General features: G+C 35.3%; 1 protein-coding gene across 1 annotated transcript; it reads left to right on the forward strand.

The window, feature by feature from the left end:
* LOC118201052 (uncharacterized) lies at positions 1-26,461 on the forward strand. The gene is made up of 4 exons (XM_085809586.1): positions 1-432; positions 799-3,193; positions 16,968-17,067; positions 25,640-26,461. The coding sequence occupies exons 1-4, from the start codon at positions 1-3 to the stop codon at positions 25,755-25,757; spliced, it is 3,045 nt and encodes a 1,014-aa protein (XP_085665712.1). The 3' UTR covers positions 25,758-26,461.

Here is a 26,461-nt window from a genome sequence, read left to right on the forward strand (position 1 = left end):
ATGTCGAAACTCGAGGAAGAAATCAATGAGAAAAAGGCTTTAAAATGGTACATTATAGTAACAGCACAGTTCTCTAGAATAGGACATGATGGGGAGGAAGAGGTTATTAAACCACATTTTAGATCTACCTGCCTCACAAGTTTAACAATAGAGAATGTTGAAGAACAATTGAATGAGGCCTATAACAAGATAAAAAAATCGTTTGAAGAATTTTTACAAAATGGCTCGGGATGGACATTAGATAAAATTGAAAAATTAGAACTCTGCACAGCTCGATATCATCCCTTAGCCGCTAGTAGTTATATACCTCTTCCCAAAGAACTTGCCATGAAAAAAGCCATTTTAAACATTCAAAATGAGGATCAAAAATGTTTAGTGTGGTGCTTACTTGCACACAAATATGATCTTTCTAGAGAAAATAAACCAGAACGAGTAAATCATTATAAACCCTATGAACATGAAATAAAATTAGGAAATATTGAATGCCCTGTTCCTATTACAAAAATATCATCTATTGAAAAACTAAATAATCTTAGAATAAATGTATTTGGATATGAAGAAAAAGAAGTCTTTCCCATCTACATTTCAAACAGAAAAGAAACTGATTGTATTAATTTACTTTTAATCAGTGATGACAGTAAACAGCATTATTGCTTAATAAGAAATATGTCCCGGTTATTAGGTAACCTCACAAAACATGATGGAAATATGTTCTATTGCATGAGGTGTTTGCATAGATTCACCCGTGAAAACCTGTTAGAAGAACATGTAAAATACTGTCAACATCAAAACATACAGAGAATTAAAATGCCCTCGGAAGAAGAAAAAATATTAGAATATACTAATTATCAATATGAAGAGTCTATTCCGTACATTATTTATGCTGATTTTGAAGCTTTAATTGAAAACATAGACACTTTTACACCTGATGTAGCTACTGCGTCTTTTACAGAAAAAATACATCATCATAAAGCTTGCGGATATGCTTACATAATTGTAGGACCTGATGGGAAAAGCGTTAAACCTGTAACAGTATATAGAGGTCCAAATGCAGTAGACCATTTTATACAAAATATTTTACGGGAAGAAGAAGAAATAGCTGAAAAATTATGTAGTATTGTACCTCTTTCCATGACATCTCAAGATGAACAAAATTTTAAAAATGCAACTCATTGCTACTTATGCAAAAAACATTTGAATAATGATCGTGTAAAAGATCACGATCATCTTACGGGAAAGTATAGAGGAGCTCTGCACAATAAGTGCAATTTGAAATTTAAACTTCAAAAGAAAATTCCTGTCGTATTTCATAATTTAAAACACTATGATGCACATTTAATCATGCAAGGCATCGGCAAAATTCAAAACAGGGAGTTTTATGTTATACCTAATAATATGGAAAAATATATTTCTTTCAGTATTAAAAGAAAATGGAATAATCTAAGAATATCTTTAATTTTTATTGATAGTTTACAGTTTATGAACGCGTCTTTGGAAAAACTTGTATCTAACTTGCCTGAAGAAAAATTTAGGATTTTAAAAGAAAATTTTCCCAATGATCAAAACATAAAATTATTATTACGGAAGAGAATATATCCATATGAATACATCAACTCTTTTGATAAATTTAAAGATACTCAGTTACCATCCATAGAGAACTTTCGAAGTACTTTAACTGGTGAAAGTATATCTTCGGATGATTACATTCATGCTCAAAATGTTTGGCAAGCTTTTCATATTCAAAATTTAGGTGAATATCATGATTTATACGTAAAAAGTGATGTTTTACAAATAGCAGATGTGTTTGAAAATTTTAGACAGCTTTGTAAAACTTACTATAGTTTAGATTGTGCACATTTGATGACTGCACCTGGATTAGCTTGGCAAGCCTGCTTAAAAATGACTGATCAAGCTTTGGAATTATTAACGGATGTTAATATGCATTTATTTATAGAGCAGGGCATTCGTGGAGGTGTGTCCATGATTACCCAGCGTAAGTCTGTAGCAAATAATAAATATCTGAAAAATTTTGATTCAACTAAAGAAAGTAAATATATCTTATACCTTGATGCAAACAATCTCTACGGGTGGGCTATGAGTCAACCCTTACCCTATGGAAGTTTTGAGTGGGTTGAACCTAATAAGAATGTCATAGAAAAGATTTTGACTTTATCAGAAGACAGTTTGGATGGATACATCTTGGAAGTAGACCTCGAATATCCCAAAGAATTTCATAATGCTCATAACGATTATCCCTTAGCTCCAGAAAAAATGAAAATAATAGTTAATCATCTTTCACCTTATGCAGTCAGTGTACTGAAAAATAATAAATTTATCTCGAATACTAAATTAGTTCCTAATTTAAATCCTAAATTTAATTATGTCATCTATCATAAAAATTTACAGTTATATCTCTCTTTAGGTATGAAATTAATGCATGTTCACAAAATTATAAAATTTAAACAAAAAGCTTGGTTACAACCTTATATACAGTTTAATACAAATCAACGTAAAAATGCACAGACAGGATATGAGAAAGATTTTTTTAAACTAATGAACAATAGTGTGTACGGTAAAACTATGGAAAACGTGAGGAAACATGTTGATGTCCAATTAGTCAATACAGAAAAAAGAGCGAAAAAACTGGTAGCTGCAGCAACCTTTCATAATTTCAGAATTTTTGATAACGATTTGGTTGGAGTACAAAGGTTGAAAAACTGTGTTAGTTTAAACAGGCCCATATATGTAGGATTTGTCATACTAGAACTTAGTAAATATCATATGTACAATTTTCATTATAATCATATCAAAAAACAATATGGAGAAAGAGCCAAGCTACTTTTTACTGACACAGACTCTCTCACGTACGAAATTTTAACAGAAGATGTATATCGAGATATGAGTTTTCATACGCATCTGTACGATATGTCAGATTATCCGAAGACTCATGCTTTATACAATATCAATAATAAAAAGAAAATTGGATGCTTCAAAGATGAAATGAATTCCGAACCAATACTGGAGTTTATAGGACTGAGGGCGAAAATGTACTCTCTACTGTTGGATGAAAGTGAGAAGAAAACCGCGAAAGGAGTTAAACAAAGTGTTATTAAAAGGAAACTTAAACATAAAAATTATAGAGATTGTTTAGAGAAATCTATCTTCACCAGAAAATTACAATATAATATTCAGAGTAAGAACCATCATCTTTTTACCATGGCTATAAATAAAATCGCACTTTCAGCTTTTGATGATAAAAGATATATTTTAAAGGATGGAGTGCACTCCTTAGCCTATGGGCATATCAATATAAATAATGTTTAATGGAAAACAAAATGGATTATTTTTAATGTGGTCAATGTGGTCAATTTTAATGTGGAAGGGGGCTGGCACCTGGGTATTCAAAAAAACCCCATGACTGTGAAACTGTGAAGAGAGACCCTCAGGTGTCAGAAAGCTGAGGCTTTCGATAAAAGCCCATGTGTGTGTGTGTGTGTGTGTGTGTGTGTGCGAAATTTTAATGAGTATTATGTTATTCTTTCCAATATTTTTAACAGTTATTTCTTTCCAGAAAAGGAGATATTTTGTTTCACGGTTCGATCCTATATTTTGAATCATAGAACATTTTTTTAATAAAAGAAACTTCTAAAATAGATTATTTTCTTTTTTCATCCCTAGAGGACGCCATAAGCAATTCCTAAATACATTATTTTCTTTATTCGTCCCTAGAGGACGCCATGACTCCGTTGCCAAATTAAAAAAAACTAACTTTAAATGAAAAGCAGGAGGTCTACAACTCAACCAGCAGTCTACGAACACCTCAACTCCACTCGAAACCACGCCTCCTAGTGTGATGACGTTGCCTTTGGCCCCGCCCTCTGTGATGTCATTGACCACGCCCTCAGCTCCTCAGCTCCTCCTGTCGCAGAACTGTCATTTTCATGCTACTTCCGTTTAAGCTTTCGTCTCCCCTTCACTAACGTAACCTTCACGTAGGACTATCAGACTCAATGTTCCGTCTTACTTTCTTTGGGAACATGCACAGACCTGACTCGGAACAGGGAGCTTACTAAAGCTATGTTCAATAAATGTGGGAAGTAGACAAGATACACAAGAAGGGTATACAAAACCCTTTATTTTTCACTCTTTACAATAATTTCCGTACTTCGGAATACAGAGATCAACTACTTGTGGTCTGAACGTAAGAATATAAAAATATAACTAAACTCTAACTTAAATTTGGAATAATAAACGTGGAAGATTGGCCTTATATTAACAGGAAGCCGTATGTAGTACAGAGAATTGTTAACACTACAATACGTTTAAAATTATCACGAGGATTAAACCTCTGGCTTGGAAGGCAACCAGCAACCGAGTAAAACTTCTAAGGTAAGCGGCCTGCTTCGACTAACTCCTTCCTGTCTCTAGCTTGGCAAAAAGCCACAACTTAAGTATTTGGCGTTCGCCAGACAAATTTTGCATAAATAAGTTAACGCTTTTAATTCTGGCCGGAAGTAGAAAATAAGAAGTGATAGTAAAGATTTAAAATAAAATAAACGTTAGTAAAACTTAAGATCCTTACATACTTCCCGCCAGAGTTAATTAGTTTGAAACTGAGGTCCTTGTTGAAAACTTTTAGCTCTAGAATCTAACGCGAGGCCAATCTTTTACAAACATTTCTCACTAGAAACTAGAAATTTAAAAAAAAAATTGTTTTTACAATAGCAGCTCCATAGACACACAATTTTTCATCTGTACTGCATCTAAACAGGAGGTTTTATTCAAATCTGGTTTCTTCCAGAGATCTGGAAGGAAAACTAGTTTAATGAAATGTTACACAATGAAATGGCAAGTAACATGCATATTTATATTTCTCTTAACATTCTTATTTCATTCATGACTATTTTAATTATCTCTCCCCGTGCTCTCTGACATGTGTTGTAAAAGAACACCAAACACTAATGTGTTTATGTATACGTGTTCAACACTGCCTCCTACAATCAAAACACTAACGTGTTAAAATTCAACATGACAAGACCTCGTAACACACCCTATCTTCAACTCTAAACCGTGAGGTACTATTCTGAAAGTGGCTAACTCTGAAGTGTAGCGTCAGAGAGCCTGACTACATTCATTCAACCTTTAACACATATTCACCATAATTTGGTCTTTTTTCAGTCACACGAATAAGTTTTAAATTTTTTTTTGCATTACTTTCACTTTTACCATATCATAGTGTTTCTTAACATTTAAAATAACAGTTCACATTGTATATAAGAACATATTAACATGCCGTTAATTTTACGCATTTTAAAACATACATTAGTAGTACATTGTTAACTTCTATTCTTTTCCCAGCAAGTGCCAATTCTTCTACATTGAAATACTACATTTCAAAAAGTCTTTCAGACTAAAACTTCTTTCTTGCCAGAATGTTTTAAATAAAATTTATACAATAACTTATACAATATTTAAGTATTTACACATTCCTATTATACATCAACTTTAGTTTTACGCGCGAGTAATTGAAAAACATAATACCAAAATCGGTAACAACTCATTTCTCACCTTTTTGGCGATAAAGGTAGACCTCACATGAGGTAAAACTTCTTGAAATCTGCCACTTGCAGTAAGAATGAAAGATTAACTTAAGTTTGCAAAGTAACATAAAATTTTACTTATCTTTGTGATATTCGGACATTCTTTTCTGAGCCCAGTCCTGGAAGGTAGTGCAGATTCTGGTTTGATTTATCCTCCTTCTGCGGGCTCGCCCTTCAGTGCCTTCCTCTAGAAGCTTTCTTTTTCCTCCAGTTTGGTCACCCTTGAATACCTTCTTTTTCGCCTCTGCCTGTGGTCTTGGCCGTTTGATGGCAGCTGGTCTTGGCGCAACCGGGACACTTCTTTCGCGTTCCTGCTTGGACCTCGTTGCTGGCCGTTCAAATTTTCCTTGTAACCTTTCCTCCGCCGCTGGTGGCCCTTCCGCAGTTCGGCGACATTTACTGCGGAGAGTCCTGTCCGATGAGTTGATCTTCCGTTTGGGAGCCGGGTTATAGTTGCCGTCATTTCTCCTGGCTTTCTTTGGATTCGTCGTACTTCTCCCTTCTTCATTCTGGGGGTGTTCGTGAGCTCTCTTTTCTGGACGGTGGAACGGCTTCTTTTTCTTGTTACCTTCAATTTTCCAGCGGGGAAATTTTCTTTTCAATTGCTCCTGCCTTCTAATGGCTTGTCCTTGTGCTTGACGTTGTTCCACCTCTGGAGCTTGTGCCTGCCGTGTCTGCCGTGCCGGATCCTGCAAAAGATCTTTGAAAATTTGCATTTTATTACGATCATAGTAGGGTTTTATTTGATCAATGTTTGCGGAGCACGTTTCACCATTTCTGGCTTTTAACACCACTACAGCGTGAGTTATTTTTTCTATGACATATGGTCCTTCAAATCGTGGAAAAAATTTGGCAGTTTTATTTTCTGGTGCTGAAGAAAGTGAATGCTTAATTTTTAACACCTCATCCCCTACTTTATAAGTTACTCCGTTTCATGTCATAATAAAGTCGTTTCATGTCATAATAAAGCTTCTGTTTTCTCTGTGCTACTTCAGTATTCTTTTTTGCTTCTTTAATTAATTTTTCTATATCACCCATTTTAAATTCTGGGGCTCTTTGTTGCATATAAAATAATTTATCTAACGGCGTTATAATCTTTCTGCCTAAAAATATCTCAGCAGGAGTTTTGCCGTTTTGCCCGTTGTATCATGTTTTGCGGTCCTAAGGGCGAAAGCAAATTCATTGACATAGTTATCCCAGCTTTCATGAAAATTTTTAACATAACTACGGATAATTTTCACTATATTTCTATTGACCCGTTCCGCTATATTTGATTGTGGCCGATACGGGACCATTTTTAAATGACGTATGCCCAGTTTTTGGCACATGTCTTCAAATACATTACTTACAAATTGAGGACCATTACCCGATATAACTTTTAGGGGCGCCCCGTATTTTAAAATATATTTATTTAAAATAGAATCAGTAACTAATTTCGCGGAGGCTCGTTTTAAGGGAACAATTTCGGTCCACTTACTAAAATGATCAACCATAACAAGGAGATAGCGACTTTTATTTAACTGACTTTTTGGGAAAGGGCCCAATAAATCGATGCCAATTATTTCATTTGGAAATTCGGATTTAATACTATTTAGAAACCCGGCCGGGCGGAAATTAATATAATTAACTGTTTGACATGTTGGGCAGGACTGGACATACGCCCTTGTTAACTTTTGCAGTTCAGGAAAATAGACTGCCTCGCGTACGCGTTGGATAGTTTTTCGAATACCAGCATGAGAACCTAAAGGGCTGTCATGCAACTCCTGCAGGATATTTAATCTAAGACTAGCTGGGATAACAGGTCGAAATTCGTTGTTGGAATTCGTAGTTTTTGTATAAAATAATAGACCATCTATTAGTTCGTAATGGGTCGCCCTATTTCTTATCGCCACAATATCTTGGTGGCTAAAATTATCAGGATCCTTCAAATACTCATAAATGTTTCCAAACTCAGGATCCTTACCCAGTTCGGTTATTACAGTTTCTCGGGAATTTATTGTACATGCTGTGAGCATTGCCACCTTTACGGTATTACCTTGTTCGTCTATTTTAATTCTTGATAGGGCATCTGCTACGATATTTTCCTTTCCGGGGGTATGCTTGATTACCAGATTATATTCTTGCAGCTTGAGTGCCCATCTTATTAACCTGGGGGATAAATTTTTCCCTGAGTACAATCTAGTTACCGCCGCATGATCAGAGTACACTATTATCGGCGCCTTTCCAAAATAGACTCGGAACGTTTGCACTGCTAACAGAACTGCAAGTGCCTCTCTCTCGGTCGCGGAATAGTTTCTTTGTGTTTGATTTAAAGTTCGGCTAAAAAATGCCACGGGCTGCTGATTTTGTGAAAGTACCGCTCCTACCGCATAATCCGAAGCATCCGCTGAAATTTCTAAATTCTCATCCTTTTCAGGAAATTTCAACACAGGGGCTTGCGTTAATGCTTGCTTTAATTTTTCGAAGGCACTATTGGCTTCGGCCGTCCACGAGAATCTTGCCTTTTTCCTTTTTAATTTTAACAATGGTTCAGCAATAGCTGCAAAATCTTTTATAGAGGACCTATAATATGAACAAAGTCCTAGAAAAGAAGAGAGCTTCTTCGCTGTGTTTGGAGTCGGATACTTTTGTACAGCAATTATTTTTGATTCGTCTGTCTCCATTCCTTTCTGAGATATTTTGTAACCTAAATATTTTAATTCAGGGGCTGCAAATTTGCACTTTTCGACATTAACTTTTAGACCGGCCTCATTTAATAAAGAAAACACCTGTCTTAAATCCTGTACATGTTGGTCGAGATTATCACTAGTAATAATGATATCGTCTAAATAGATAAATGTGGACTTAACACAATGTCCATACATCGCTGAAATGTTGCCGGTGCCCCTGAAAGGCCAAACGGCATACGCAGAAATGCATAAGTGCCAGACTTGGTTATAAAAGCAGTCTTAGGCACGTCCTCAGGCCTAACCCCTATTTGAAAATAACCAGTCGTTAAGTCTAAAGTCGTCATATATTTGGTCGATGTTATGTTCCTTAGAATTTCTTCAATAATAGGTAATGGATATACCGGATATTTAGTTGTGGAGATTAATTTACGGTAGTCAATCGCGAATCTCCACCTTTTTGGATGTGTCAATGGATAGTCATTATTTTTCTTACATAAAACCACCGGGCTAGCATAACTACTTGAGATGGGCGTTATGATCTTTTTACGTAGCATATCGGTGATATGCCATTCTATAATTTTTTCCTTATTCTTATCATACCGGTATGCTTTGTGGCGAACTGGCATTGAATCTCCGGTGTCAATACTATGGTTAGTAACCTGAGTAAATCCTAGAATATCACTAAATAACGAAGCAAATTCACTTACCACTTGTCGGATTCTTCGTTGCTCTTCATTAGGCAGGTGGTCAAGGTTTAACATCGGCGGTTCAGCCTTTTCTTCTCGAACTGGTTTCATCGTCAGCTTAAAGGACGCTTCAATAAAATCCAGCGTTGCTTGTGCCTCTGAAAGAAAATCTATTCCTAAAATAATATGTGCTTGCAAATTCTTTACTATAAAAAACATAACCTTTACTTCTTCGTCCTTGATACGGATGTATAGTGGTAATTTACCTATGCACTTACATCTTTCTCCTTGCGCCGCTAACACCGTCGTATTATCCGAATTATATATGCGGTATTTCCGAAAATACTTCCTAAAAAAATCTTCTGCCACACAGGAACACTGAGCGCCTGTATCCAGGAGTGCGGTGGCTGGGATATTATTCACCAACACTTCAATCTTCGGAAGAGTGAAATTTTTCACCATTACTGTATTTAACTTGAAAGAAGAGGGGTTTTCTTGGCCTTCGGATTTCCGCACCCTCCCGTCAGCAGAAATCCGTTTTAGTTTAAATCTTTTTTCGTTTCCATGCTTTCCTTCTTTTTCCACTGGCCTTGAGACTTTTTTCCTGGATTGCTATTGAACTGTCGACGTTCGCCGGCTGTTTTTGAATGCTCTGGTTTCCTTGCCCACTGATTCGCTTTGCTTCCGTAGCCGTGTGCTTGACTTTGCTGTGCTCTTGGCGCACCAAATTGGTTTCGTTGTTGATATTGGCGTCTTCTTTCAATGTCCGCCGTTCTTCTACTTTCAAACTGGATTGCTAGCTCAAATAAATTTTCCAGTGTAGTCGGATTCCTTAATTCAATAAAGTCTTGCACATGGGGAAGTAACCTCGGCAAAATCACTTGAATTATCTCAGGATCCGGGCGGTTTCCATACAAGAGTTTGAAGACGTGAATTTTTCTTAAAATAAAGCTTAAGAGATTTTCGATTCTTTGCTGATATATGCTGAAAAGTTCCGTTTCTAATTTCGCACGATCCCTTACGACAGGGAAGGCAGTCTTGAAATTCTCGTAAGTATAGGTGGGACTTCCTGCTTGACCCAAGAGACTTCTGCCTATACATTTGAACCAGTTAAGCGCTTGGCCCCTCAAAGCGCTGGTAGCTAAGGTAACTTTTTGAAATTCGTGCACGGGGTAGAGCATGAAGTGGTCATCCAATTTTTCCAAAAAACTGGTTACCGGTGAGTTTCCATTAAATGTTGCTTCTGGTTTCATCGAAGCGCGCATGGTCTGGACGATGTAACCAAATCCTTCCAGGGCGGCAGCTGGCATTTCTGGATTCTGAGCCGCTTCTGCAGGCAGCACAGGTTCTTCTTGAAACTCGGCCATGGTTATTCTTCTTCGTTGGGCGCCACTATCAGGTTCAATGTTCCGTCTTACTTTCTTTGGGAACATGCACAGACCTGACTCGGAACAGAGAGCTTACTAAAGCTATGTTCAATAAATGTGGGAAGTAGACAAGATACACAAGAAGGGTATACAAAACCCTTTATTTTTCACTCTTTACAATAATTTCCGTACTTCGGAATACAGAGATCAACTACTTGTGGTCTGAACGTAAGAATATAAAAATATAACTAAACTCTAACTTAAATTTGGAATAATAAACGTGGAAGATTGGCCTTATATTAACAGGAAGCCGTATGTAGTACAGAGAACTGTTAACACTACAATACGTTTAAAATTATCAAGAGGATTAAACCTCTGGCCTGGAAGGCAACCAGCAACCGAGTAAAACTTCTAAGGTAAGCGGCCTGCTTCGACTAACTCCTTCCTCTCTCTCGCTTGGCAAAAAGCCACAACTTAAGTACTTGGCGTTCGCCAGACAAATTTTGCATAAATAAGTTAACGCTTTTAATTCTGGCCGGAAGTAGAAAATAAGAAGTGATAGTAAAGATTTAAAATAAAATAAACGTTAGTAAAACTTAAGATCCTTACAGGACTATCTAAGGGAAACTGGCTCGTACAGACATTACACTAGAGGAGAACCACGAAAACGCCCAAATAGCCAGTGCCTGGAACTACCAGTTTTCAGCGATTTTACCGCTCGGCCGCTTTTGGGCCATTTTTGTAGTAGGAGAAAAACAAATGCGCTTCTTTCTTTCAATGATAAAGATTGTTTTTCGCTTGAAATGGACTGATACGTCATAGCGGTCTAAGTGAGGCGGCTCCATTTGTAAAATCATGACCATTAAAGAGCTTACTGAACTATTTACCGAGTTTTACGTAACCCAAGTATAGATAAAAAGAATAACACTGATTAAAACCTTCAGTTCTCATTTACAAAGCAAAGCAGTGCAACATTAATAGAAACATACATTGTCTCTTCCAGTATAATAATTTAATTATAAGCATAGCTTAAAAACGCTAGTTATGCATCAGAAGGATTTTCCTTGAATAGTTTCATAAGAAACCTTCTTTAGGCTGATGCTTGAAGAAAGAGAAAGACTTACGAATTTTTAACAAAACCTAATTTGTAGGGTTCTAATCGTGAAATAATAAGTCAATGTTCTCCTAACCTTACTAGAGTGACAAGCGAATTATCGCTTAGTCTGAATTAAGACGGCAAATTCATACGAAGTTTAAAATAATCTTTTTTTTCAATCTTGAAATTTAAACAGAAGGCACCACTAGAGCGTACAAAACAAAATTCCACCCCTTTCGGGCATTTGGAACAACATAAAATGAATTCGATTTCAAGCTACGTCAAAGACCACACAAAATGGTTTATTTTAGCTTGCTCAAGCAATTAACAGCGCGCTTTTAACGTCGGCAAGCAAAATGGCTAAAGCCGGATTATCTTTGGCACAGCTGGCGATAAGACTTTAATTCCAGGAGACAAGGCTAATAAAAGGCCTCAGGTGTACTTAAGATGTAATTTTAAAGGTGTATATTTTTAAATTCAAATAGAATTTTAGAGCCTGTAACAAAGATGATTGTATTGTTGTAAATTTCTGTAAGTATCTGAGTCTGTTTGATTACATTTGGATTGCTGTTAATCGTCATAATGTTGTGTACTCTTTTTATTCATTTATTTGTATTTTAAGTAATAATTTTATCACATATTTTTGTTTAACCAAATTCGTAGCCGTGTATTTTGCACAGAAGTTCTTGTTTCCTTTACAGGCTCCTTTATGTACATCTTCGTATTTTCAATCCATAAATATTTAAACTGAAAAGAAAATCTTAGACGAAAACTAGGCAGAAACTTTCTTGACTGAAAATTATCGGCGCGTTGCTAACATTGTCGATTTCTTGGCAATCTGGCGACTTTGCGGAAGTTTCTGAAAAACGCCTTTTCGAAGCCGTAGGAGAGTTTTCTCCCCCCCCCCCAGAAACTTCCAGAAAGCCCTACAATCCCATATAAATACGACTCCAAGAGCCAGAAAAACAGTTACTTCAGTTATTAACTTCGTTCAAAGGGTGAATCCTAAATTCAGTACTGTGTTTTAGAGTTTACTCTGCGAGTTATCAGAAATCTTCGATTTTCTAATGCATTAAGAAGAATTTAGCTTATCTCTATGTTCTACCTGAGCTATTTGCAGATGTATATTTTGCTTTTAGTTAATATTTATCTCAATAAAGTATTAATTTATTCCAACTCATCTGTGTAGGTACTGAATGCACGTCCACGAGGCCGTAGTTCCCAATTTTTTACATCAAAGACTTATGAAAACAGTTATGATTCACTATACTTCGGTAATCGGACGAAAGCCGGTACTTTCCACATGATATAGCCGCTGACATGATTCACTATACAATAAATCTAACAGAGATCAAAGCAATAGTATCTACAAAGGAATCTAACCGTTGTAATATTAAGAATCATTGTTGTAATCTAAACATCGAGGCCATAACACAATTTTAAAAGCAATTTTGTTTTTTTCTGTGCTAAATTGCACACTTATAAACAACACAACTTTTATCTAAATACCGTACATTCCGGCGTATAATGCGCACTTTTAATACAAAATAAAACTCGAAAAAAAAAAAAAAAAAAAAAAGGAAAGCTTTCAGATTTTAAATTACACACAAAGAGAGATTTTTTTAACGTTTCCTGTGTTACCGTTATTAAATATTATGTTCTTCGCAATTAAAACATAAAATTCAATTCAACAGCAGTATCCCAAAATAATTTTAAAAGAGCATATCTTTAGAATTCTCGATACACAGTCTCGCGCGCTGGAGATATTTTTTTTTTTCGTACAGTGTTGCCACTGCTCGTTTTGAAATCGTTGAGTTTTTTAATCAAAAACGCATTAAATGTTTACAAATATGAAACAGATAATAAAACAAATCCAAATTTGAGCTTCCAAACGCCCATATTCGAGTGGAGGACTACATTACTCAAAATTAGATATCTCTAAGTACCGTTGTTCTTCACTCCACGAGAAACATACATACATTCATGCAGATACTTCATTATTTAATTTCTTTAAATATAATGCGGGTCTCTAATATTTGGCGACAATTTGAAAAGTGAAACACCGTTTATAGTGAACCAAAGCAAAATGCCAAAACGAATTTATATCCTTTCTGAGCAAATTGCCCCTTTGGTTTTGCTAATAAGATCAACATTTACGGATGCACTTTGTACGTCGGATATAAGAATGATAGATTTAAAAATAAGGAAAAGATCAGCATACAAAAATTATATTTCTGCATGTACTTAAATGCTGTTTGTTTAAATGAAATCACACTCCTTATGAACTTTAAAATATCCTTATCTGATAACAAGAAAATTTCGACGCATTCACCTTCCGTTATATCTTCAGGCACATCATCGAATTCTGTTTCGTCTTCACTACCACCGTTATTCTGGTCTATAAATAAATAATCATCTATCGTTCCATCCACATTCTTAGATACATTACACTTTTTTAAACGACTTTTGATTTATATCGGGTTTAATTTTCTTCCATGCTTTTATAATCGACTCGCACACTATTTTCACACACTATAATTTGATAGATTAGCATGACGCAGTTGGCATTACTTTGGCTTCCTTGCCTTCGATGTTCATTTCTATATTACGGCTTCAAATGACTACAGAAAGAGAAATTTATCTAAACTACTGATTCCGCGACTCCATTCGATTCGGAAGTGTATTCTCACCTACAATAATGTCCCTCTTTCCTTGAAACACTAGAATAACATTCTTGTGCACATCTGCATTAAATACAACGGTCCCGTTTTGCAGAATGTTTTATCCCTCAAGCGTTTCCCTCCACGCAAACATTGTTGCCTTTATCGCTTTATCACTTCAGAATACCGCTGTTCCAAAAGCTGGAAATATTCTTCGAATGAAGGATTTCAAAAGGTAACAGCATTGCATATATATCTTTCAGCTTATTTTCGTGAAAAAGGAGTGTACGTTATTCGGCGAATGTAGCTAAAAACAAAAAAATTTAGTTCGAACCATAATACGATAAATTCATTTTAACATTTGAAATAGATCGCGCAGAAATAGCAAGGTTTAGATAGTTAACAATAAAGTGAATTATCAGTATCATACCTTGTTTCAGTTGATTGTATTTTTAAGGAAGTCATTCAAATTTACAAAGGTAATGTGGGAACGGTAACTGTAACTAAGATTATGTAAGAGCGCCATCTAGATTAGGGTATGGTCAGATGAGATGAGACGTGAACGATAGTGAGGACAGACGTGTCGAAAATGTTTTGACGATTATTCTTTTTGCTTTTCTTTTCATTCTAATGTAAATAAATAAATCCTAATTTAACTTCCTGAGTTGTAGTTGTGCTTATCATCAATCCTTCCCCATATTTTGATGCCAAAAGTGGTTTGTTTCCGATTCCGTGCCTATAGTTGGATTGTGCCAATAAACACGTCTTCAGAAGAAAATTTTGAAAAGTTAAAACGAAAGCGTAGTATTGAAAGAAGCAGTACTACTAAACTAATTTCAAGAATTGATGTTGCTTTAACAGATGAAAATGTTACATGTGATATCTTAAACGAACATCTAGAAGTTTTAATAGAGAAAATGAATAAACTAAAGTGCTTAGATAATCAAATTGAACATTTCATTGATGTAAACTCAATTGAGGAAGAAGTAAAACACTAGTACTGGTTACCAAGAAAAATGTCTCAGGTCTACTAACAAACTTAAACGCTTATTGAAACAGAAAGAGAGTTTTACTAACTCGTCGACATCTGAAAAACTGTTACGTATTCCGAATGATAGTTTAAATTTACCCTCTTCAGTTAAACTTCCTAATAATCAAACCGTATTCAGGAGATCCGAAATTGTGGAATGAATTCTGGAATTCGTTCGAAACCACTATCGATCGAAATGATTCACTTTCGAAAATTGAAAAGTTTGCCTATTTAAAAACATACTTGACTGGAGGAGCTTTAAGTGTAGTATCTGCTTTTCAATTAACTGATAAAAATTACGACAACTATGTAAAGTTACTTAAAGATCGTTTTGGTCGAAAAGATATTATAATTGATTCTTTTATGAGTAAACTTTTAAAATTGTAAAGTGTTAAAAATTCTTCAAATGTTCCAGCTTCGAGAAAGGTATATGATGAGCTCGTCGATAATAAGCATAACTACAATTCGTGAAGTTAAACTAGGATTGATTTATTTACAATAGAATAAGAAAGTGATTTATTTACATTAGAAATTGATTTATTTACATTAGAAAAGTAAAAAGAATAATCGTCAAAACATTTTGGGCACGTCTGTCCTCACTATCGTTCACCTTTCATCTCATCTGACCACACTCTAATCTAGATGACACTCTTACATAATCTTAGTTACAGTTACCAGTTCCCACAGTAATAAATTAATTCTTCCCCTCAAATAAATTCATTACTCTAACGCGTAAAAAAACTTGATGTCTCTTATCAGCTTTTTAATTTGAAAAAATGTAATACAGTACAACTCCATTTATCCGAACTCCGACTACAGGAATCGCTGATTATCCGAATCGCTTTCAGGATTTCAGAATCAACTGATGAAGAGAAGGAAAAGGAGAAAAAGAAGCTCAAGTAAAGGAAAGGGAAGTGACAGAAGATGAGGATGACGTGTCAGTTTGAGGAATTAAGGAACATTCTTTTAAAAATTCATGGATGTTCAGAAGGTCGTGCTGAGGATACAGCAGAATGGATGGTGTGTGATTCGTCAGACCTTGGGTTTCAAATTTTAAATGATGAGCTTATTGAAAGTGTGAGAGAAGAAAGTGTCAAGTAAGAAGATAACCTTCATGTCGAAATTGAAGCAGACACTGGATCATAAGCTAGGGAAGCGTTTGCCGGCCTTGAAACTGCGCTGAAGTGGAGGAAGCTTCAGTCCGAGTGTGACCACATGCAACTTCTGCGGACGCGCGACTTGGCTGTCCGAAAGCGGATGAAGACAGTCAAACAGCTCACTTTGAACGAGATGCTCCGCAGGTAATGTCTTTCAAGCACTTGCAAGTAATGTACAGTAACCTATATAACATGTACGTAAAAGTGTTCGCCTTTCCATTTTAATTAATTAAAACCACTTTTTCTTTAAAAATAGTTTTTCCTTCCATTATCAACATACAATACATACAGTAATTAATTAAAATGTATATAAACCCTTTGTTCGGAAAACATCGAATTATCCGAATTTTTTATTATCCGAATGGGGTCTGGTCCCAGTTGATTCGGATAATTGGAGGTCTACTGTATTTATAAAAATATTTATTTTAATTTATTTCTGTTTTATGAAGTTCTTTTATTAAAATGTGTTTTAAACTTGTTTTTTTATTTTTAAAAAAAATTAGACTGGGGAATATTTTCTCCATTGTGTATGTGGATGAATTCGTGGTAGATCGGGAAGCTAGATTTTATATTACGTCCAAAGGGGGTGTTTTTTAACATTTTATGTGTTACCTTTATTTATTAAATACCATGTTTTTCGCAATTAAAACATAAAATTCAATAGCAATATTACAAAATAATTTAAAAACAGCATATCTTTAGACTGGCCGAAGAATTCATGGTGGATCAAAACAGGCGCGACCATAACCCTGCCGCAGGCGTTCCAGAAGTTGCGGTTCCTGACAACACAGAACACTGCCTGGTAAGTATCACTCGCTTTGATTTGACTCTTATTATTCAGTACAAATTAAATATACTAAATAATCGAACATGGGATCTCTAAACGAGCTCGACGTTCTAACTGTTATATCTTAAGAAACACATAAGAGAAAGGCTTCGTATGTCAGAAATTTTAGCTTAATGGTCATAAACGGCATAAGCTGAACTCCGTTACTAGGCAATAAGGTCTTAGCATGTCACGATAGCTGGTGCAAAGATTTTGCCGAAATGTTCTAATTTTTCAACCTTAAGACGGATGGTAGAGGTAAATGTAAAAGCATCCGATCGTTATAAATTAAGAGGTATACTTCCAACTTTCTTTTCTGATGTAGAGCTGTGTTACTTCCCACCACAGATCCAGCTTCAGCAGCCCATCATGCGCATTCCAGGCAATAAGATCTTAATACCTGGCACTCTGAATGAAAGAAATGCATTATTAAGGATAACAGTAACACACTGAACTAAGTGTACTTGTAGGTATACTTGGTCAATCGCAGAACAGGACACTAGACAGAGGAGACAAACTGACCTAGGCTATGAAAAGCTCTTTACATGGCATCAACCTCAATATCTGGAAGCGATCCACGGAGGCGCCACTCCCATGGTCAACATCCGATGTCAAATATGAACAACGCCAGATCGTGAAATGCAAGAGAAAGGCAATTGGATTCCGGCCGGTCGCCTATAAAGAGAATGTAACTTATTCATTCAACTTATCATGCGCTTAGTATCAAGTATCCTGGCATTAGCATAAATTTATACATCTAGCACCTAGTATCATAAATCTCGCAAAATCTTAGTTATGTAACTTATTCTGGATTCAATATCATGTATCCTGACACCTGCATATATAATCTCGTATCATCCTGTAGCATGTAACATATTCTGCACCATGTATCATGTATCTTGGTATCTGCCTATATTAGTACCTTCTGCACCTTGCATCATATATCTTGCAACATCCTGAAATACGTAACCTATGTTGTAAAATGTAACCCTGTATGTTTTAACAAATATCTCGTATCATCCTGTAATATATATGTCATATTTCTCGTATCATCGTGTAATATGTATCATACATCTTGTATCATCCTTTAATATGTAAGCTATTCTGAACCTTCTGTTCTTAAGAATGTGTATGTCACCTTATGCTTGTCCTTATATGTGTCACCTTACGTATCTTTTGCACCTTGTGTTCTACGTATCATGCATCCTGGCATCTACCAATATTTGTATCTTCTGCACATTGTAACATATATCCCGCATAATTCTGTATCATGCATCTTATTTCGCACTTTCTACCATGTATCCTGGCACTTATATCACTCTGCACCTCGTATCATGCATCTGCAGATATCTGTATCCACAGCATCTTGTATCATATATCTCGCAACATCCTGTAACATGTAACTTATTCTGCACCTATATATCTTATATTCATAAGTATGTGTACGCCACCCAATGTGTGTCATCTTAGATATGTTCTTATGAATGTCCCCTTATACATCTCATGCACCCCATGTTCCTACGTAACATGTATTTAGGTATCTGAATATATATGTATCTTCTGCACAGTCTATCTGTAGCCACTGTATGTTCTTATGTATCATGTATCTAGGCAATAAATAAAGGTGAACTATACCGATTAACCGTATTGGTAGAGGGGTGGTGCCCACGTCCTCCGTCGCATGTCGCCTATAAAGAGAATGAAGAACACAAAGTCAACGTCTGTCACCCAATATGGACCAGCGGAGGCTAAAAACCATGGACAACCTTAGCAATATCAAACATGTAGCGACAGCCCGAGTCAGATTTAATAGTACCAGTATGGTTCCTCCTGAGTCTGTACGAACTACCGAACAGTCGATGGTTCTAGTCCTGTGAAAATCTACTTACTCCAGAAGCCGCATCTGTCTAAGTAGAGATCTTAGCTAGAACGCCGAGGATTGCCCTCCAGTAGATCCCCGGGAGGGGGGATCGATTAATCACAATAAAGTCAGCAAAATAAGCAAGCTGAAGGAACGGGCAAGTAAAGAAGAATGTTAAATACCGTTACTTTGAGTAGTCATTATTTTATGTTTTTTGGCTACAATTCTGTTCAAAACTCTAACATCCTGTTTAGAGAACTTCCTTTTACCATAGCAATTACTCCTGATGAATTTCTTAGTTTATCTAAATATAGACAAATGATCTGCTGTCTTCGTAATAAATACACCGACCCGATGAACGCAAACGATTTGACCTTACTTTTGCGCACGAGAGCGAGCCCGTTTAGCATGTTAGTTCTAAACAGAGAACATCATCTATGGACAAAGGATCCGTGAAAGGTCGTTCTCTTCACAGGATAAGTCCCAATTACCCCTAGCCACTGATTCGGTGCGTATCTTCATCTGGAGAAGGCCGAAGACCTCAAGGAAGGTTCTAAGCATCATTGGAGAATTATTCTCTTTACAGATGCGTTCCGATTCAATCTAAACACTCGTTCAATAATGTACCTTTATCTATAGAGAATCAGGGACCCATCATCCGTCCTGCAACAGCCGAGTAAGAATACTGTTTTGAAGGTGAAGCGAGCGATTTGAAAGTAACAAACACTTAATGGTCAGAGCAGTCATCATGGTGCACGTCTGCACGCAAGACAGCCCGTTTAGTACGTTGCAAAGAACATCTACTTTGGATTTTAAGTGTCAGTGGAGAACTTCTCTCTTCGCAGATGAGTTCCGATTCAGTCTTACTCGTACCTGTCCTCCAAGTTCCAAGAAAGGAATCTCTGCAGAGGACGTTTGATCGTCAGGGAAGACATCATGTTGAACTGGTGCGACATATAGGAAATAAAGCTTTGTGCACGTCTTTTTAGTACTGCAGTTGGCCCTCAATTCATTTTTATGGACGATTACACTCGTTCACGTAGGTCTAATCTAGCTGATGATTTTCTGGGAAGTAATCTTTTCACAGGCTACTACTGTGGATAAAATTCAAAATCTTTCAGTATTTGGAATCAGAAATGCATAAGCTGGCTTGAAATTTGAAGTACTATTTTCTCCAAGCGTTTTAAATTCATTTGACAGCACCTGCTGTTTCTAAAACAACATAAAAAATAAACAAGTTAGTATACATACCCAAATTTCCTGCTATAAATGGCGTTTCGAATGGTAATTTTGTTTTATTAAAAAATGCCTTAATTTTATGTGGCGATTTTTTGACCAACAAGTATTTTTTGTAACAGCAATTATATGTAAAATATTTTTTAAATTTCTGTCTTTTCATTCAGTCTTCAGATAAAATTAATAATAACTACATAAATATATTACTATATAAATATAAACTATACAATTATTACTAATAATAACTATATAAATTTTTCTTTACTTTTTGCATTTTATTTATTTCAGAGTTCTTCGTCAACATATTCCAAACTGGACTTTTGGAAAGACGTTTTTACATTGTATGGGTGGTGTCTTCCATTATTTTATATACTGCAAGTGGCTACGTACATAAACACAGAAAGAAATATTGATTAATTTATTGGTTAAAGCTAAGGACGTCATCTGTTTTAAAATCTACAATACAGGCTATTGACCCTTACTGGCACGCTACCCTTTAAAGTCGGAGTTTTTATTTAAAAAAAAGGTAGGCAGTCTAATTAGGCATAGAGGAGTACACAAGTAAAATTTTGTGAAGATAGCACACATCGTTTTAATTCTATGGGTGTGCCCAAAGTGGCACACTGATTGAATAGAGCTTCAAAAAGAGTGCCAAAACGAGCATTGTTGTCAATGAACTGACCAACGAGATTCGGAGAAACAAGGAATACAGACTCTCAGTTATCCTAGATGATCGGTGAGCCCGGTCTGGGCACACCTAGGGTTCTCTGTATGACTTTAGGCAATATTTCAAGGTAAAAATTTAAAACTAATATAGAATAAGGAGATTAGCATACAGCCAAAAAAGTAACACAGATATTTCATTTCAAACAATTCCTTTTATACCCTAAAAAAATCTGGAAGATTTTTTTGAAAAATGAGGGTCTTATAAAACTAAACATGGGTAAAATATATGGACTGGTTTGTGTTGAGATGCCATCTATTATAACTAAAGAAGGTTCAGAGTAACCTATAGTAACCTATAAATCCTTTTTCATTCAATCTTTCTGTGCGTACAAAAGGAAATTTTTAGGTGTGTTCAGACCAGAAACCCTGTGCCGCAAAGTGTTAACTCAATGTGATTCCTAATTCGCATCTTGCCTTGTAATGTAAATATACATTATCGTCAAAATAAATGCAAAATTTACCTTTAGATAGATGTGGCACTCTGACAAGCATCTTTGAATACATGTATTTTACTCAAAAGTTAAATTTTTATGCAGTACATGATACTTGGAGTACGAATAGTCTAGCGATGGATGAAAGAAATGTTATAAAGTATTATTTAACTTTGGATAAACATAAATAAACTTCGTATGATTACTTTCCAACATCAAACAAATGATAAATGTTTATGTATTTATAATGGATATTTTTATTAAATAATTAAGAATGTTTGGTAAGTTTGCTAATTTTCAATTATTTAAAATATTCAATTTAAAAGAAAAATAAGAAAGAATGCTCTAAATTTTTAGCTTTCCTTTCAGACTACAGTTACCGAATATGAGCAGGACTGCAATGATTTTGAAGAATTCTCAATTTTTAAAAACTTTTCATTTTTATAAATTCTTCAAAATATTTTATTGAGCACTACGATATGTTTTGGTTGCTGAAATATAAAAAAAAAAAATCCTTTTGATACTAAGCACTACCTTTTGTCTGTTGAACTGAAGAGAACTAAAACGTAACTTGACCATAATTTTTTCGGCTGGATGCGTGTATAATTTGTGGTTGCAGGTTGCATTTCGGATTTATAATCCAGGTAATTCGATGTTTTTTCCTTTTTCAAATTTTCATTTTTACTACGTCATATTATTGCTGCATTAGAAGATTTTTCTAATTATTTTTACATTATCATTCAGATCAAAATCTGTTCTTAACCTACTTTCATTACTAGCACATATTAGGACTAATCCTACAATGGACATGTCGAAGTAATTTTTTCATTTCAAAATAATTAGTGCTCTTCTGCACCAGTTGACTATGCAGGAGTAAATATAATGAAATAAAATTATATGAAAATTTCATATGAAATAAAAATATACAAAAATTAATTTAAATGAAATAAATTCAATGCTTAATAAAGCAAAAGTAAAATATGCGCTTTAACTAATATTAAAATTTAAATTAAAAAGTAATCATTTACGAAATATATTTATAATTTACACAGGAAAAAAATTTTTAACTTACTATTGAAATACAAAGAAGAAAGGACAGTAATTCAAAAGAAAAAAGTGGACGCTAATGGTTGGAATCATTGATATTAGAATTAAGACTTTTTCTTTTTATTTTATATTCTACATATGTTTTGGGGCATCAAAATTTCATGTTTTTATCTTTTCATGTGTTAGATTACTTGCGTTTACATGCTTTGTTTCTGGGACTCAGTCTACTTAAAACATTTTTGCTAGATTTGTAAGCTTATTTATGATTTTAATGCCATAATTTTGCAGTTTGCACCCTATCGACTCCGGCCTGTAGGGGTTTCACCAATAAAGACACAAATTACTTTGATTAATTTTCTGAGATTATTTTAAGTAGTTTTTAATTTGTGTGATTATCAGTTTAGAAATAGCTGATGTATTCGCTTTTTTGTTGCATCAACGCCTGATGACGACGTTTTACCACTGTGCTTTTGGTTTCTTATTATTTCATACGGTTTACTCCGAACTGAATATAGAAGGAAATTTAAACGTATTAATTTCATTTATTTTTCTTTATCACCATCTCTTGTTTATTACAATCTTCTCAGCGCGCAATTAGACGATGTTTTTAACTGCTATCTATCTGTGTATATATATATATATATATATATATATATAACTGTAAAGAAAAACAAGTAGAAAAACTTTAAAATTGGTAAATTTTAAAAGGACTTAAAGGAGCTGTATACCTTAGAAACCGAGATTTTAGTAAAAACAAAAACTCCATTTTTCCTTACGCGCGATGAAAGTCTTATTTCTTAAGTTTCCAAAACTGTTTGAATGTTGTTCCTACGTTGATTTAAACCGACGTTATGATACTTTTAATTGACACCTTGTCCTCGAAAAGCATACCAGAAGCGCACAAGACGTCAATATTTAAAAGGCCGAAGTGGGTGTGTCACAGTTGTTTAATTTTATTTTCAGGCTTAAAACTTTATCTAATTGCATTTTAAAGACCAAAAAGTATTTTATGATGGCAACAAAAGAAAGTTCTAGCATATTTTCAAGCTGTGTGTTATGAAATCACTAACGCATTTTCGCTCGTGTTTTGATTCTGTGCTTACATTGCTGATAAGCGCTTTATTTATTTATTAATTTTTATAGGTATAGATAGGTATTGATATAGATTAGGTATATATATTGGTTACTACACTGCAAACGAGTATGAAAGGTTTGATGTTAACCCCGTATCGACAATGCCAAACGACATTCTCTGATTTGGCTTTAAAAAGCAGAGAAAAATGTTAAAACCTGCTAGGAAGAAAAAAAAATGTAAATTCTGAAAATCAAGAGGGCATTAGCTATAAATCAGCAAATTTTAAGTTTACAAACTAATCAAAAGTAGGTAATCGAGTGTTTGAATTCTTTAAATGCGTTTTTCTCGTTTTTCATTTTTGGTGTTTTAATGCTAACATGAAACACAATATCTCTAAAAATTCTGATTTAAATCTTTTGCAAATTGGTATACATACATGTTTAGAACACTTCATGTAAGGAGATAGACTATTTACTAATTGATAAATGCATCTTTTATAAATTTATTATATGTTACACATTCTAGCTTAAAAAATTTTTAAATAACGTCCTAGCTTTAAAATAATAGTCTACTTCCTTGAGAATATCATTATGATGGGTTTGCATTTTACAAAATATGAAAATATATTATACTTTTTTTTAACAGAGTGTTTCTAATTTATTGTAAATATTGTTTTTTCCCTTGTTTTCTTACTTTACTCCAAAAATACAAAATTAATGGTCATTAAATAACTCAGCTTCTTCATTTTTTCATCATTAATTATTTTAAAGCCAAAATTAAATGCAAAACTTAAAAATTAAAAAAAGGTGTTCGAAGGTATACAGCCCCCTTAAAATGTAAAATCCTCCAATATTGGTGCAAAGATAAAATTTTATTTAATAGAGAATAAGTAAATGAAATGTTATCGCGTACGAAATGTAAAATGAAATTAAGTAGTAAAACTCCTAGCTGCAATATTTTGGCAGCAGTAACGTTCCATGCTATCAATTAAAATAACGACCAGACACGGTGTAATCCTTGTTCAAGGTTCATCTAACGACCTTGAAGAGGACTTGAAGAGCAGCAACCTGCCCCCCAAAGTAGTCCCAAAGATGCTTTATCGGATTCAGGTCCAAAGGATTGAGCTGGCCATTCCATCCGCTTCATACCATGACTCTCAAAATATTCTTCAGCAATCCGAGCTCGGTGCGGTCACGTATTGTCGTCTGTCAGAAGAAATCAATAACCAATAGCAGTGGCATATAGGCGGACATTTTGATCAGTTTGGCGCTATCTCACACCAGTCAAAGTTCCTACATGAGCAAGGAGAGAGATCCCAGCCCATATCATCATTCCAACACCTCTGTAACAGTGTCTTTCCACAACGTGGGATCTGTTGTATCTGTTGTGTTTATCCCTCCAGATCAGCTATTGACCTGAATCACTCTCCAGTGTGAACCTGGACTCGTTTGTAAAGAGAACAGACATCCATTGTTGACTGATCCTGGAGACGTGTTCTCTTGCCCAGCATAAGTGGGCACGTCTTGCGCCCTACGGTGACATGAACAGCTAGTCGTCTTGCATACTGATTTGTATTGTTCAGATGTCTGCGCACAGCCCACAACGGAAACGACGGCAACGAGGCAGCTGACCTCCTTGCAAAGGATGCAACGACTAACATCAACAGTGAGGTAATTCAAGTCCCGTGGCCCAAGTCCCATTTAAAATTTACACTGAATGCAATTGTCGACTCAAAGTGGCAAGAAGAGTGGGATTCTGCATTGCAAGGCAGAAGAGTCCACAATTTTTTTCTCAAAAACTAACAAAGAGGCACTACACTATGACCATGTTCTGAATCAGTATATCACAGAGCACGGTCCTTTCCCCACCTACTTCCATGACAGAGGCATGTGCCCCACGGATCTCTGCATATGTGGCGAAAGGGGTGACCCTGATCATTACATTTTTGACTGTAATCTAACAGACGGCAAACATCTGATTAAGCCTAACAACAATCTAATATCATTTAAGAAATATGCAATAAAGAACAGACACATTAGGGCCAAAATCAAAGACGTTCTTATACACATCCAAAGACTCGGACTGGATATTTGTCATATCTAATGCTTATTCATCTTCATATGTTATTAAACTATATTTGTCTTTTTTTATTTCATTTTAATGTTCCAACAGTTTCATTTATCTACTCAATGCTGATGGACGGGAGCTCCAAAGACTTGCTTATTACACCTTCCGCCTTAAAAAAGACATTTGTTCTTACATTAATGCTTTTGGAAGCATCAGTTGTTGAACTTTTCAAGGACAAGGTCTTTTCTCAATATGAGTTGTGTACACTATTAATACCAGAACTCAGTTTATCTCAGAAAGTCCTCTCAAGTGGTTGATGGTAAAAAAAGGGGAGCGAGAGAACCTCAGACCACCCCCGGGGTGTTCTCCCTCAAAATTGGGGTGGAAAGTTTAACAGTTAGCTAGGTTCAGCAATACCTCAATTACCTGTGGTACTACGGAGGTGCTGGCATAGCTTCTACCTGTACCTGTACCTGTAGCAAGTGAGATTCTTGTTCCCGTTGCCACTAAATGATATGCCATAAGCTGACGGACAGTAATGTTGTTCCTCCTTCGGGCCGAAAGAACTAAATAACGGTCTCCCGCAGGTGTTGTGACTTTTGGTCTGCCTGGAATATATCTTCCAGACACAGAATCGTCGGATTCAGACTGATTCCATAGTCGGTGAACTACACTGCGAGAGACATTGAGACGTCTAGCAACATCAGCTTATGACATCCCCATTTCCATCCATGCGATCGGCCGCCACTTCAACGAATTGGGCAAACGACTGCTCCTGTACATTGATAGACTCTTCTAGATACTATCAATGAAAATGCTAATAACAACTGAAGATCAACCTTGTGAATAAACTTACAATTTTTGTATTTTTTCTCCAACTCCTATATAATTATTTATTTCTATAAAATAAAAATGTTAGCTATTGTT

The sequence above is a fragment of the Stegodyphus dumicola genome, chromosome 2, assembly GCF_044657685.1.
Source record: "Stegodyphus dumicola isolate Sdum_Otavi_A_Nest chromosome 2, ASM4465768v1".
Taxonomy (NCBI): domain Eukaryota; kingdom Metazoa; phylum Arthropoda; class Arachnida; order Araneae; family Eresidae; genus Stegodyphus; species Stegodyphus dumicola.

Excerpts from the sequence above, each read along its gene's own strand:
- LOC118201052 (XM_085809586.1), top strand. The coding sequence starts at position 1 with ATGTCGAAACTCGAGGAAGAAATCAATGAGAAAAAGGCTTTAAAATGG. Across the intron at positions 3,194-16,967 it reads ATTACAATATAATATTCAGA|ACTGGCCGAAGAATTCATGG; the intron begins GTAAGAACCATC and ends GCATATCTTTAG. Across the intron at positions 17,068-25,639 it reads ACAACACAGAACACTGCCTG|TTTCATTTATCTACTCAATG; the intron begins GTAAGTATCACT and ends ATGTTCCAACAG.